At 45.7% G+C, this 15,314-nt stretch overlaps 1 protein-coding gene across 1 annotated transcript in view; it reads right to left on the reverse strand.

Annotated features, from left to right (window-relative positions):
* LOC135392378 (uncharacterized) overlaps positions 1-15,314 on the reverse strand; it is a 322,651-nt gene that overhangs the window by 141,193 nt on the left and 166,144 nt on the right. The window contains exon 11 of the mRNA XM_064623094.1: positions 606-724. Within this exon, the coding sequence (XP_064479164.1) occupies positions 606-724 (119 nt within the window). The remainder of the gene's footprint in view (positions 1-605; positions 725-15,314) is intronic.

Raw genomic sequence — 15,314 nt, forward strand, 5'->3', positions numbered from 1 at the left:
CAAATTACACAAAGACTTGCCTGTAATTCGCGTGAAATATTCGGTATCATAGTAAGTGATCGGCGAAGAATAAAATGCCGCCATAGTTTGGGAGCCGATAGGATATGAAAGCGACCATCCTTAAAAAGAAATGAAAACCATAAGAACGTTATTTGCAGTTAGCAAAGTTCACACAGGTGAACACGGAAAATGAACCTGTAAAGATACCGGACTTCCCATCCAAACTCCGTGTATGGAAGTTGGGGTCAGCGAGGCCCTCGCGGCACGATGTCAAGAGGGCAGCTATTCCCTTGCCTCTACCTTCCGACGCCCCCGTCAGTTTTTATAAGGCAAGCGTCTGCGCAATCCCTTGCGAAATCGACCCCAATCGCACCCCGAGCAATATGATCTGGCACCGGCAGGTAGATAGCTCGGACATAACACGCCAATATGTAGTTCTATTTCTATATGCCTTTTGTTTAATCTGAGATTCAATTTTTACAGGGGCACTTCGTGTCTCAAGACGACCAGGCGATTACCAGGCAGTCTTTACTATTCGGGAAGTAAAGTTCTGAGTAAACATTGTTAGCAGTTACTTTGGAAAGCACTTGAAGGTCGATACTTACTTAAGGAGTTCCTTGACCCGCTTCTCTAAATAGGAGTTTTTCACTTTGTTGTCACTGTCGTACATCCAAAAGATACTGAATATTATAAGGAGCCTGGTCTTGAACGCAGATCGAAGTGTCTGCAAAGAGGCGATTGCTCTGTTGAAAACAAAGTACAAGAGGAAGAAACCAAAGTTCCTGTTCTATTTTTCTTGAAATTTCGACAAATTTCATTAGCTATTTTTCATTCTTGTACCGAGATGTAAATAACCATATCACAACGTATGCACATCCTATGGATATATTGGCTAACACCAATGTTTCCGAACAACGTTTTGTGTCTTTGCCAGAAATCAGGCTTGCTATATTATTAAGTTGATCAACCAGCTCGCCTGCATCTGCGCTAGACTATTATCTTTGTGAACGACGTACTGCGAACAGGAAGTTCTCGCCCTGGGCCGAGCGAAATACCTAGCATGGCGAGAGCTGTTTCGCTGTGCGAATAGGATGAATGCTAGAGTGTTTTAACCAGGGTGCCGAACCGCAAAAAATACGGGTTCGGTTTGGGTTCGGGTTCGCATTACTTGGACTTCGTTCCGGTACAGTTCCGGTTCGGCCAAGACCAAAATCGAACCGGTTCGCAGCCTCGAACCGGTTTGCGAACCGGTTCAACGCTTCCATTTTATATCTCCCATAGAACTGCTTTTATAAGGATATGCGTGGCTACTATCTTACTGCTATTGTCTGCATTGACGTTTTTAGTTGTCAGGTGCTCCCTTTAGCGAGAGAAAGGAGAAATGGATGGACACTTGCAAATAGCGTCCACGCTGATGGAGCGGTGTAGTCCTGATACTTTATGTTCCCAAAATCTCTTTTTTTCGCACGCACAGTGCCAGCAAGATACACTTAAAAGGAAGCCCAACGAGATGGGCATTATTTTACATAGACGACTGCACTTGCCGGCACACTGAATTCGAAGCGTGAAACGATCTAAAATCGTACTGAATGATGTCAAAAATAAGACTTCCAGCCTTGCTCTGCCGTGCAGTTAATTCGCAACAGAAAGGCAACGTGTCACGACACAATTGCACTACCAGTAAGCAGAACTACACTTACTTTCCAAGCCACGATCAATAAAACAGGCACCGTCCTGCGTGCACTCCTTCTCCACTTCCCATGTTTCTGACTTGTTTAACTTTTACTGCTCGCGTGTAAAGGAAAATTTTGGGCGATTGGTTAATCAATCAACCGCGTGGCGCTTCCTCTCTGAAGAGCAAACGCCGCAGCGCGTCAATGGGGCACTTGCCGCTGCGCTCACAGGGACAACTGCGCTTCAACATGTTAAAAAGGCGCTGAGTCCTCGTTTGACTGCTAGGTGAAAATCTGCGAAATCCATGTCCTCGTTCGGGTATTGAGGCTTCGGACTTCTTTTATGTCCGAACCGTTTTGTTGCGAACCGGTTACCGCTGTTATCTTATCCGGTTCTGCTCCGGTTCGGGTTCAACAGTGTCATGAAATTTTCGGTTTGGGTTCAGGTTCGGTTCCGGCAAAAATAACGGTTCGGGTTCGGTTCGACACCCTGGTTTTAAGGTACACTCTAAATCTTTTGACACCTTTAAAGGTGTAACAACGTGCATGGCGCACGCCTTTTCAGGTGTAATTTTGGTAACATCATAATGGAGCACGGTTTCGCACAAATTTTCTTTACTCGAGTGTTGTCTGTCCTCCAAAAATTCAGTCTTGCAACATCTCAACATTGTTCAACAGTATTGTAGACACTTGCGCGTGCTCGATTATCGATAGCGATGCATATATGCATTAGCTCGTACCTACGATATCCAAGACATAATGAAAGCAAGATTTGCACTGACACTTGATCTTTAGTAATGCTTTCCAAATTTTGTAAAATATCATCCTGGAGATGCAATGTTACGCAACCAGGTTGAACGTTCATAGCGCACACCTTTAAAGGTGTGAAAAAGTTTACAGTGTACGCTCGCGGGATCACGATATCAGTTTAGAGCGTTGGAGCGTCCTGTGTGTGCGGAGAGGGGTTGCTCTATGTGCGAAAAGATTCGTACGGGCCTCCATCTGGGCTTGCAGCACTTGCCAAACAGGCGTGAGCGTTTTTTTTTTTTTTTTTTCACAGTTGTTGAAGTAGTTGTTTAACAAAGTATTTACAGTTGTCTAAGTAGACTGGATGTAGCGTGAACCGCAACGCTATATAAAAGAGAACGTGATATCGAAAATGCGATAAACACCGGTTTCTCGGTTCTTGCTTGTTTGAAGCCCAGTAAAATTGGCACGTTGATCGGTAATGACACCGACATCTTTACCAGCCATTGATATCCTTCGTTGTGTGAGGAGGTGGCGCTAAAATCGGGGCAGTTACAGCAGACATCCTCACCTCTCGCAAAGGTCTGTATAAGTAATGTAATAAGATGGATGGAAACCGAAGACACAGAGTAAACAGAGAAACCCGATGCGATCTTCATGTCTCGGCATTTCCATAGTTCTTAAACGGGCACTAACGAGCAGAAATTTCACCTTGCGACAGCAACACAAAAGGAACGGGGGCTGGTGATTTGTGCGTGAAAGAAACCGCTTCGCGCTTCCTCGCTGCGTACAGCGTGTTCTCTCAGCAGTTTCACTGGAATGATAAACAGCGGCAGTATCTTTTGTTGACAGACACATGTGCTCCCGCGCTTATTCATGTATTATGTTGGCTCTATCCACGTTGTTCTGTTTGTAGACGGAAATGTCAGCCTACGAACAGCCCGTCAGATTTCCAACTCTAACGTTGTCGTAAGGTTGGCGCCGGGCACCATACACGAACGTAATCGACGAATGTACAGTGGGGTGATTTCAAGCAGATTCAGGCAAGGTGGAGCACCTCTCAGACCTCTCAGATTTTTTCGTTCTAATATATATTGAAGCCTAGTACTTAGGAAGTATATTGGCGGAGGAAATAGCTGAAAATATGTTATAGCTTTTTTAAAATAATCTTCAAGCACCATTTCAAGCACTGCGCTTCCTCGCAATTTTCAGGCCTCGTATCTTCGTAACCATTAAAGGGGCCGTAAACAGGCCACCAAACATTTCTGAAATAACGATACCCCATGAAAGAACGCAGATCATAATACCCAAACATACATTTCGCTCGGCTCGTGCCAGCTCATTGACCCATATAACTGCTTTCAAAGATGAGTAAATGCGAGCCTCCCTCCACCACGCGTACGTCAAATGTCTACATAGCATTTTGCCGTCCAATCGGGGGGCCGAGCTGCGCACATGACGTTTCAAATTACCAGCCAATAAACATACTTTGTTATCAGCTGTGAGTCGGAGCGCTCAGTTTGTTTGTATGAAACGTTTGAAACGACGTTTTGCCCTCCGTGGTTCCGAAATTCAACATCTCCGGCTGGCGCAAACGTCAACAGTTGGGCTGCTATCACATAACGCGATTCGAACCCGGGTTCCTCCCCGTCACGACGTGACATGGCCAGCGCGCTATACACTGTACCGCACGAGCTGGTGACGCGATGCCGCGTGGCTCAAACCAAAGTACGGCAGCCCAGTTGTCGGAACCATTCGAAGATGACGAAGTTGTTCCATCGCGCACCTACCTCTCGATTTATACTGATCTCTGATCTCGATTTATACTGATTTATACTACCACTGATTTATACATAGAGATCAGTGGCACCTACCTAAGATTCCTGAACTGTAGTCCCGGATATTCGTTCGCGCTCGTGGTGTGCTGCGTGCTACTGCCCAGAAAACGTAGTGCGCGTATGATACCTAAATTAAACGCATTTCTTTTTCAGTTTGAGGCTGTAACTGTTTAGATTTTGAATAGAAGAGAATTCACGTTCATCTAGTCCAATTCCGCATTTGAAATAAAATCATACGTGGAACACTCGATCGTAATTGGTGAGGAAAGAGCTACGTCAAAATTACGTAAAGTTAGAGCGCGGGGCGGAGCTAAAATGCGAAAGAGTGCATGAATATTTCATCAGTATGCAAGCGCCTTTTCTTTTTGAGCGTTAGTAATTGAAAGGAGTTTTCACTGCCTAACTTTCAATAATATAACACAAAGAAATGTGCACCTTTTGTACCTGTTTACGGCCCCTTTAAGTTCAGTATGCCTGGAGCAACTTCCGTATACTTGATCCAGAGCCATATATAGGGAGAGTTTGGCCATTCTCTGATCATTTGCCGCCTCATTGATGGAGCCTACTTTGACGTCAGACAACAACAACAGGGAGAGTGATGGGAGCAGAAACGACCACGGATGGGTTGTGGTAGGAGGAGGTGTGTTGGTTGGGAGGGGCTCTTGGGTGTATTACGAACGGAGGAAGATTAGGCCTGATTTTCATGAGACACTTGAAGACAGCACTTTGACTTCGCCGATAGATTTTTGCTAGAAGGGATGCAGTTCAATTTTACCACGCTTATTGCCTATGTGCTCCTGTACTGTTTGTTCTGCCTTTGAGGTTCTCGGTTTTCCAGGTGACCAGATAGAAAACCGCGAAGCGACCTCAACTGAAGAAATAAAAAATAAAAGAAATCGCACTTTTTCGGCACGTAACCGCTTTTCTGCAAACGCCAGAAGTTTAACATGTATGACATCGTTCTGTTCTGTTTAAACGCTCTTTCCATTCATATAAAAGAGATTGTTGGAAAATCTCGGACGTACTTCCTGACGCGCGTCTAGTGAGGAGTGGTAAGGCAAAAACGCGCAGCCTCGGTAGCGTATTTTCCATATTCGCCCACTCGTGACGTGATCCATATTCCTCGCATATTTTGTTCATGACAAGTTCGCATAGCATAGTGAAAAACATTTCGCATCAGAAATAGCCGAGGTTTCGTTGCGGACACTCAAAAGTAATCCGATCACAGCAACATGTATGGCGCACTGTCGAAGCCGTGGTAGCGTTTTACGGTGCCGTAATTTGACGAAGGTCACACACAGGGCACGAATTAAAAAGCTGCGCATTTCCTGCACAGCGGCTGAGATCTTGTGTCACAAAGCAGCGAAACATAATCTGCTCCCCGAGTAGTTATTGGAGAGGCGATCCACAGAAGTAGCGAAAGCGCCTCTTTCCGTCGCTTCTGTTGTCTTCATGGCACTTCGTCTTGGCAGAACACATTCTATTCCTACTGTGTGTGAGAACAACGAAAAACCTGAGTGCTCCTTTGTAAGGGAGTGCAATGAACCGAGCCGGATGCGGTGATAAGCAATGCAATGGTAAGAACCACGAAGCAAAAGCTGCCTAGTAGCAGAGTGGGTGTTTACTGCAACGGGACACTTGAGGAGTGGATGCGATGGTGTCGGTGGCGTAGTTAAGCACAATGCCACACTGTACAACCTGAGATGTATACGGCAAATAAGATAATTAGAAATGCGAAGCTGTCTAATATTGAAATGCTTCATCTGCCGGCGCAAAGCATCACAAACTATTGTACAACGAAATGCGAGAATGGGAACAATTCCAGCGCTCTCCAGCAATACAGTCCTCACATGTGTGAGGAAAACAGGATGAACATGTAATGACGTTCGTGAAGTGCACATGGCAAAAACTTCTAAGGGTGCATGGGGAAAGTAGCCTTCCACTGTTAGACTTTGTACCCTTTTCTGTTTGTTATCCATTAAGTACAGCGCATGCTTTCAATTTGTGTTTTGCGCATATGGCCAACCTTCATACCGACCTATGGAGCGTAACTCCTGTCTTTGTAGATTGTATTTGAACTTTGTTTTGTAATAAACCTTATAAACCAGAACTTGACTATCTCAAATGTAATATGAAGCCACGAAGGGACGAATTCCGCTGTCCGTCCTCGCTGCGCCCGTCACGAACCAGCAACGGCAGGTGTGAGCGGAAAGCCCGAAAATGAACTTCAGACGTCTCTGAAGTGATTTTTTTTTACTACGATATGCGAGCTTGCCATGAACAACAGGTGCGAGGAATATGAACCACGTCATGAGTGGGCGAACACGGAAGATACGCTACCGGAGCTGCGCCTTTTTGCCTTATCGCCCCTCACTAAACGCGCGTTACGGGGTATGTCCGAGATTTTCCAACAGTCTCTTTTATGTGAATGGAAAGAGCGTTTAAAGACGAACAGAACGATGTCACCCATGTTAACTTTTCTTTATTTACAGAAAAGCAGTTACGCTAAAAAAAGTGCGATTTTTTGCAAATGAGGAGACTTTGCGATTTTTTATCTGGTCACCTGCAGAACCTAGAAGTTCAAAGATAAAGCAAACAGTACTGCAGCACATGGGCAATAAGTGTAGAAAAAATTAACTGCATTGCCTTAGACGTCAGCTATGCCGATATCCTAAATGGTCGGAACGGTTGTGACATTCTGAAAGCCCACATCCAAATCTCCCCAATGTGCACCTTCATTCTCCCAGTTCGGTACAGTACAGTCAAAAACACAGACTGTGACGTGTACGCGCCTTCGTACTTGTCAGTGGATTCCAGCTACGGTTTTTCGTGGCTTCGCGTATCTGTGCTTGATGATGGCGGATAGCCGGGTTCCACTGGTTCCACGATGAGTAAACAGTGCAGCAGCTGCGAACTCATTCGTGAACGAAGCTCTGTGCGATGTTGTGATGAATTCGTCGTTTGTGTTTTGTGAGGTCGAACAATTTGTATCAAGTCACGTCTACGTTAGACCCTTTACAGCACTTGCCCAGTGTAGGGTCAGTTATCTTAGGAAATTGACTGACGTTTCGACAGCCCTTTTAGCAAGAAAATGCCGACAACGTTTTATTTTTGCAGGCACAACCGTGCTATGTATTTGAGAAACCGCATAATGCTATGGGACAAGTTTTACGTACGATTTATCAATGCGTAACACCGTCGACGATGTTATGGAACGACGAGTGACGTAAAGGAAAACACCAATCACATTTTTCACTTTTTGTGGGATTGTGTGCATTTTCCAGAAGCTTTCTTTGAATCACACACGCCCATGTCATACCGCGTCGTGTAGTACGCTACAAACTACTGAATTTCATGCCTTACATTTGAATTTTCGTTTTTATGAACACCGTAGCACAAGAACCTGCACACGAAAGCTCCAGAAGCCATGTGGTTGCACACCACGCAGGCGCAAAAGAAATATACCGAAGCACATATTGCCACTTAGAAATGGCGTTTTTAGAAATGTGGGGTCTAAGGAGTTAGGGCATAGCATAGGTCCTAGAAATCAAATCAGTGGGTGCACCTTATCCCCTTGTAGACTACTATTTCAACTGACTCAGCCCATGGGGTACAAAAGTGTTAGAGGCAATTTATGTGACTGTCGTCATGGGTGACATCACTGGTCAGCCTCTAACTTAATTCTGTACTCAGGAATTGTTGCACAAATCGCTTCGTATTTAATATTTATCATGTAGGACATGATTAGCAATCTGTAAGATGCAACCATGTCTGCTGCATTCTCGACTGCCCCTTACCTTTAAAATTAGAGACACGTTACCAAATGATTCGCAAAGGCCAGTCTTACAGGGCCCGTGTAACCAGAGCCTTCATGGAAGTTATGCTTTAGCATAACCATCGCACATGAAGTACAATTATATATGCTTGGACGTCTATTATGAAGTGCATCATCTAATCTTCTGAACCATATGTGCGGCTGCATACGAAATAATTTTTTATGCACATGCTGTACCTTTCTAGTCATACATGTGCACACGAATAACAGTGAATATATGTGAAGTGGTGAAAAACAATGGTAGACGCCACCATCATTGTGCCCCTTGCCTTGCAACTTATGTCTTGTGAAAAGGGAATATCTCACTATATAGTGAAGGCGACACTTGTGTTTTGTTTGGCAAGCAAATAAATCTCTTTATTTACAACTTCGATCAATCAGCAATGTTGGGACCTGGTGCAAATATACCGGGAATGTCAACAAGGAAAGTACTGACAAACTATTGCTATACAGTCAAACTCCTTTAGAGCGAACGCCTTTTTAACGAAAGTACTAGTAGAACGAATTTTTTTCGTGGTCCCGCCAGAGCCCCAGGACTAATTTATTTTTCAAACATTTAGTACGAATTTCTTTACAACGAAAATACATTAATAACGAACAAAAATGCGGCCCCTTCAACGTAACTTCCAACACATACAACGAAGCTCCTCAGGGGAGTTTGGCGGGTTTTACGAGGATTATACTTACATACCAACTTTTTCTCCCGGTGCGGGCCCCCTTCTTTATGATCTACGTTTCCAAGTTTTGCCGTGAGAAAGGGGTGACATCATCAGATAATCCGTCACAAAGCCTCCCGGGCAATTACCGGTCACCTTGGAGTGCGAAGCCCGATCGACCTCCTTTCTGACCTGAGTCCACAGCGTCCAGCTCCTTTATGATCTACGTTTCCAAGCTTTGTCCGGGGAAAGGGGTGACATCATCAGACGATCCGTCACAAAGCCTCCCTGGGCAATTCCTGGTCGCCTTGGAGTTCAAAGCCCGATCGACCTCCTTTCTGACTTGAGTTCACAGCGTCCAGTGCACACCAGGACACCAGCGTTCACGAAGAGTCCGTTGTGGCGGCCAGTTGTGCTATGGCAGACACGTCAGCGAAGGGCGACGATGCTACCTCTGCAAGAGCATCCTCGAAGCGGAAGCAGTTTACAGTCGAGGAGAATATCGCGGTGCTGAGAGCCGTTAATAGCGGGCAGAAGAAATCGGACGTTGCAAAAGAATTTGGGATTAGTGCTTCTACACTTTCGACTTTTTTGAAGGACCGAGAGAAGATATAAAAGCAGCACGAGAACAACGAAGGATCCTCAGCGCGAAGAAGGATACGTGCGGCTAACTTCGAAGAAGTGGACAAGTGCGTTTACCGATGGCTGTTAGATGTGAGATCCCAGGACATACCCATATCGGACCCCGTGTTGTGCGCGAAAGCAAGGGAGTTTGCAGCCATGTGTGGTGTCGAAGAGGAATTCAAAGGAACGCAGGGGTGGCTCCGAGCCTTTCGTACACGGAAGCGAAGCGCAAATGTAAACAAACAAGATGGCGGACATCCCCTTTAACGAAGTGACCTTTACTACGAATTTTTTTCGCGGTCCCCTGAGCTTCGTTCTAAAGGAGTTCGACTGTATATTCAAATGCAGATATGACAATTCTCTTTTTGTACCTCAGCACAGTACAGCTTCAAAACTAACGAACTGTGCAGGATCAGCGATATTAAAATATCTCAAGAGGGGAATCACATAAAGCTCCAATAATATGCTGGATAATCAGAGCTCAAGACAAAATAGTTCCAGAAAAATCTGAATACACGTAATTGGTTGCCATTGTTATCTGTACTACTATGTACAGTTCATGAATGGAACATGTTACCTCACTGCATTGCCTCCATGTGAGCACTAGAACAGGCAGCTTCCAGGTCGCTCTTTTTGTGTTTTCTACGGCCCTTTTTTTTGGGAATAGGAAACATGGCCATAGTGAAGCACAAGCAGCCAAGGACAGAGTGAGACAGCTACAACACAACCGCTAGCTCTCAACTGATATATTTATTAACAGACTCTGGAATATATACACACATGTTGCTAAACAAATGACAGTTTAACCAACAGAATTACAGACAGAAAGAAAGGGTTACATGTCTTCCTCCTCTCCTCATTCTATTTCACAGGCAGCCGGAGTATCACCCTGAGTGTGCCCGTGCGCCCACTTTGAGATAACGTATCTCGCACAGAAGCAAACCCAACCGCGGACTCCTTACACAAGCATCTGTCTTAGATTTCTCTAACCACTTGTTTTTAAATGCAGCCTTGATCTCTGTGTTCTTGAAATTTAGGGAGCATCCAGACTCCCTACAATGTATTGGCAAGTGTAGGAAATGAAAGATTGGAGGACGAGGAAGATGAAACCAGGAAGAAGAGGAAGTTGCAGTGGAACTTTGTGTTTTTTTTTCTTTTTTGGGTTGACGATGTGTGAGCTGTTCTGAACTGAACACGAGGCAGATAAAACTATGTTGTTCTTTTGACTTTTAATTATCGGTCGAATCCGTTGCTTAACCACAACGAGAGGTGACAAGAGTTTGGTGCCGAAACGCGAGAAGTGAAACGAAAAGCAACGGGAATGAAACGGCAGAGTTTTTCGATCTCAGGTAACGCGACTGATCCACGAATGTGAAGAGGCTCTGAGAGGAACAGTTGGCGTAGAGAAAGTCTGTGTCTTCGAAGATAGACTCAAAGTTTTGAAAGTACAGTTGAACGCCGTAGATGACGAAACCGAACAGGACCTTCCAGAACACGTCGAAGAGTCGGCGGTTCCTCGAAGAGTTGAACAGTCTTCCTCCAACTGCGAAATGCTGTAATTAAGGACGCAATCGATCTCTTGAAGCGACGTTTCGAGGACGAAGAATTGCTTGTGCAGGCCCATATGAGGCACCTTATCGATTTACACCCGGTGCGCTCGACCGAGGATACCAGAGGTCTTCGACGCCTTTATGACAATGTGATGGCACACGTCAGAGGACTGGAGACGCCGGGAAGGCGACAAGAGACGTTCAGCAGTTTGCTTTACCCGGTCGTTCAACGGGCGCTACCGAGAGACCTGCTTCTCGACTTCAAGAAGTGGTTAGTGAACAAGCAACGAAGCAAGACGACGGAGTCAGGAGAAGTCAGTCCGTAAGGTGACGGTCAAATAGTGCCTGAACGCAGAGTCGTGATATCGTCACCATTTAGACAGTTACTCGACTTTATTAGTGTGGAAGTCCATAGCGCGAGAACTTGGACACAACAGACAACTCGACAACTCGAGATGGACACAACAGACCAAAGGACAAGGTCAAACACCGAGTTCTTGAAATTTCCCGTCCTCCGCCGCAGTTCTTCAGCAGACTACGAACGTAGACTGCTTTTTCTGCAAAAGAAGAAGTCACGCTACAATCGAATGTATGTCACTAGAAGCGAAGAAAAACCTGCTGCGCTCAGCGAAAAGGTGTTTCCGATGTGCAAGACCGAATCACCAAGCAAAGAGTGCAAGACCTACGGCACCTACGGCAAGATAGAGTGCAGGAAATGCGAAGGTCGACATGCAACGGTTGTGTGCAGTCGCGGCTTTCTTAGGGACAACAGAAACTCGAATGAGACCACCACCAGCGCTCCGGTAAACTTGGAATGTAGCGACACTTCAGAAAATCCTGTGGTGTTACTTCCGATGGTCACAGTGTGGTGCCACGGAGAAGCTCAACGTGAAGAAATGAGAGCACTTCATGACAGTGGAAGCCAACGATCCTTCGTCAGCACTGGTCCTTCAAGTAAATTGGGGTGCAAGGTAGTCGGAAAGGAACAATTGACAGTTGGAGCTTTCGGCGGACATCAAACGGAGAGAGATTTCGTGCGGGTAAGTGTCCGACTGGAGAGAGAAGACGGCAAGTTGCTAAAAATCCAAGCCCTTGACAACGGCTATGTCGAAAAAATTAGAAAGAAAGCTACCAGCCATTGAAATGATGTTTGGTTGGGCAGTACACGGTTCAATTCCAGGATCTGAGCACAATGAGGCGTGTTCTCAAGCTCCACAGTCTGCAATCCGAACACTTCCGACCTAAGGAGAAAGTTCTGGACGCTGGGGTCTGTAGGGATAAATGATGACGGAAAGAATGATCACATTGAAGGTAATGCCGTGGTAGAATTCTTCAAGCAGACTGCTGGTTGTTTCAAGCAGATTGTAAAACACAACAATGTACGGTACCAGGTAGCCTTACCGTGGAAGTCACACGTCAACATTGCAAGCAATAAAGACGTGGCAACGAAGCGGCTCCACCAGCTGACGAGAAACCTACGGAAGGTACCACAATGGTTTGAAACATATGATACGGTCATGCGCGAGTACTTCGTCAGTGGCATGGCCGACCTAGTGGACGAGAAAGCTGAGACGACAAATTTCGTATACTATATGCCCCATCAAGCAATAGTACGAGAATCAAGCAGCACAACCAAACTTAGAGTGGCGTTTGACGCATCGTTACACGCCTCAGGATCATTATCGCTCAACGAAAACGTCGACAGTGGTCCTAATTTAACTGCAGATTTGGTGGCACTTCTGTTAAACTTCAGGGGTCACCGAGTCGCACTGGTTGCCGACATGGAAAAAGCGTTCCTTCAGATCGAAGTGAGAGAAAGCGACGGGGATGCCCTAAGGTTCATATGGTATGATACCCTTCCTTGAGATGAGAAGAACATGTCAGAAATAAGATTCAAGATGAGAAGAGTTCCGTTCGGAACAACATCAAGCCCTTTCTTACTAGCAGCAACCTTGCACACCACCTAAACGAACTGGAAATCAAGTATCCAACATAGGCGAAGTTGCTATAAGAAAGCATGTACGTTGACGATCTACTAACAGATGCTGAAGATGACGAGAAGGCCTTTAAGCTGTATGAAGATGCCAATTACATTCTCTCACAGGCATCAATGAAACTGCACAAAAGGGCATCTAACAGTGCGTCCCTGCGCGGACGTTCCGAAACGAATGCCGTCGATACGAAGCACATCGGTTATGTGGCAGGAGTCCTTAATGTTCTAGGAATCGTATGGGGCCCATTCGACGACAAACTTGCATTCACCGTAGACAACGAGCTCGGTAGTAGTTTGAACGATGCATACACAAAAAGGAAAATGCTAACGACAGTGGCGAGTGTCTACGACCCACTCCGATGGATAACACCGTTCCTCATGCGTGCCAAAACAATATTTCAGAAGCTTTGGATACTGAAGGTCGGCTGGGACGAGTCTTTACCAGAGAACGTTGATGGTGATTGGAAAAACTGGTGCTTAGAAATCGGAGAGCTACGAGAAATAATAGTACCTTGCTACACCTGCGAAGGTGTACAAGACCCGCCATACGTCTACGTACTACATGTCTTTGCTGATGCAAGCCCAGTCGCCTACAGAACTGTAGCATATTTGAGTACGACAGATGCACCACGTCAACTATTCTCATTAGCAAATCCAGGATTGCTACTCTGAAGACGTTGACGCTGGCAAGATTGGAGTTGATGGCATGTCTTTTGTCATCTAGGTTGCATTCCTATTTACGGAGACATCTAAGGATTACCTTGCATGAGGTACACTTTTGGTCCGATTCTACTATCGCCATACATTGGATCAAAGGTGACGCCAACAAATGGAAACCGTTTGTGAAGAACCGAGCGGAAATTCAGAGACATACAGGTGGATCTCGTTGGCGTCACTGTCCATGAAGAAAGAACCCAGCAGGCTTACTGACCAGAGGGATTACAGCCTCACAACTGATTTCTAGCTTCCTTTGGTGGACTGGACCAGAACGGTTACGTAAGTCTCCAGACAACTGGCCTCACGAAACGGTCGAAGACCTGCAGATCGAGGAACGTGAAGTGAGGACGACGTCCTTCAAACAATAACTACTCAGACACCGAGCGAAGCCCTGCTAGACATGGAAGCATACAGCAGCATATTTAGACTTACGAGAGTAACAGCTTGGGTGCACCGTTACGTGAGTAATTTTCGACGGAGCAATCAACCGTCAGGCCCACTTACCGTTGAAGAAGCTGATAAGTATTGGGTTAAATATGTCCAAAAACAATCATCAAGTGCATAAAAGAAGAGAGGAAACTGCCGACGAACTCCACCCTGCTAACTCTGTCGTTATTCATGCACTCTGACGGTATTTTGAGGATTACCGCACGACTGCAGCTGAGCGGAAAACCGTTCGATGAACGACACCCGACTGTGCTCCCTAAAAGTCATCATCTCTCGAAGTTGTTGGTGTGGTGTTGTCATCGGCAAGTACCACAGAGTGGTGTGAGAGATACATTAATTCAGCTGAGGGACAGATATTGGGCAGTTGGTGCACCGCAGCTGATAAAGAAAGCGATCAAACACTGCATCACATGCCAGCGCTTTAATGCTCGTCCAGCGGAGGAACCTTTACCTCCTTTGCCGAAGGACGGAATTACGCAGGCCTTGCCGTTTTGTATTGCCAACTGTAGGATGGGACAAGCGTAAGCTTGCCCACATCACGGTTTAAAAATAGTACAGCCCTCGCTCTAAAAACGAAGAGCAGGCATGCCTTGCCGTTTGAGGTTACAGGATTAGACTTTGGAGGACCACTTCTCGTGAAAGGCAAACGCACCGTGTATAAGACTTATATTGCTCTGTTTACGGTTTTTACGGTGTTTACCGTTTCTGCTCTGCAGAGTACCTTGAGCAATCTGCCTCGAGTTGGTTAACGACATGTCCACAGATAAGTTTTTGTTGGCCTTTAGAAGATTTGTGTCAAGGCGTGTGGTACCAGGAACTGTCTACAGCGCCAACAATTGGAATTGGAATTGGAATTGGAATTGACAATGCGCTATATTTCAAGAGAGCTAACAAAGACCTCGGACTCCTGTGGGAGATTATTCGTAGTTCTGAAGTACAGGATTACATTGTCAACTGAAGGATGCAGTGGAAATTCATAGTGGAAAGAGCACCCCGGTGGGGAGGCTTCTATGAACGTCTGATGGGATTCACCAGGCTGACACTAAAGAAATCACAGGGATCCAAGTGCTTGCCAGGGGAAGAACTTGCAACATACCTATGTGAGAGAGATGCTGTTCTGAACTCGAGGCCTCTAACGCACCTTTAGGAAGGACCACAGGAACCGGATCCACTTTGCCCTGCACATTTTTTTTACAGGCAGAAGAATGACTTCACTACCGAATTTGACTGGGAG

The sequence above is a fragment of the Ornithodoros turicata genome, chromosome 4 (assembly GCF_037126465.1).
Source record: "Ornithodoros turicata isolate Travis chromosome 4, ASM3712646v1, whole genome shotgun sequence".
NCBI lineage: Eukaryota > Metazoa > Arthropoda > Arachnida > Ixodida > Argasidae > Ornithodoros > Ornithodoros turicata.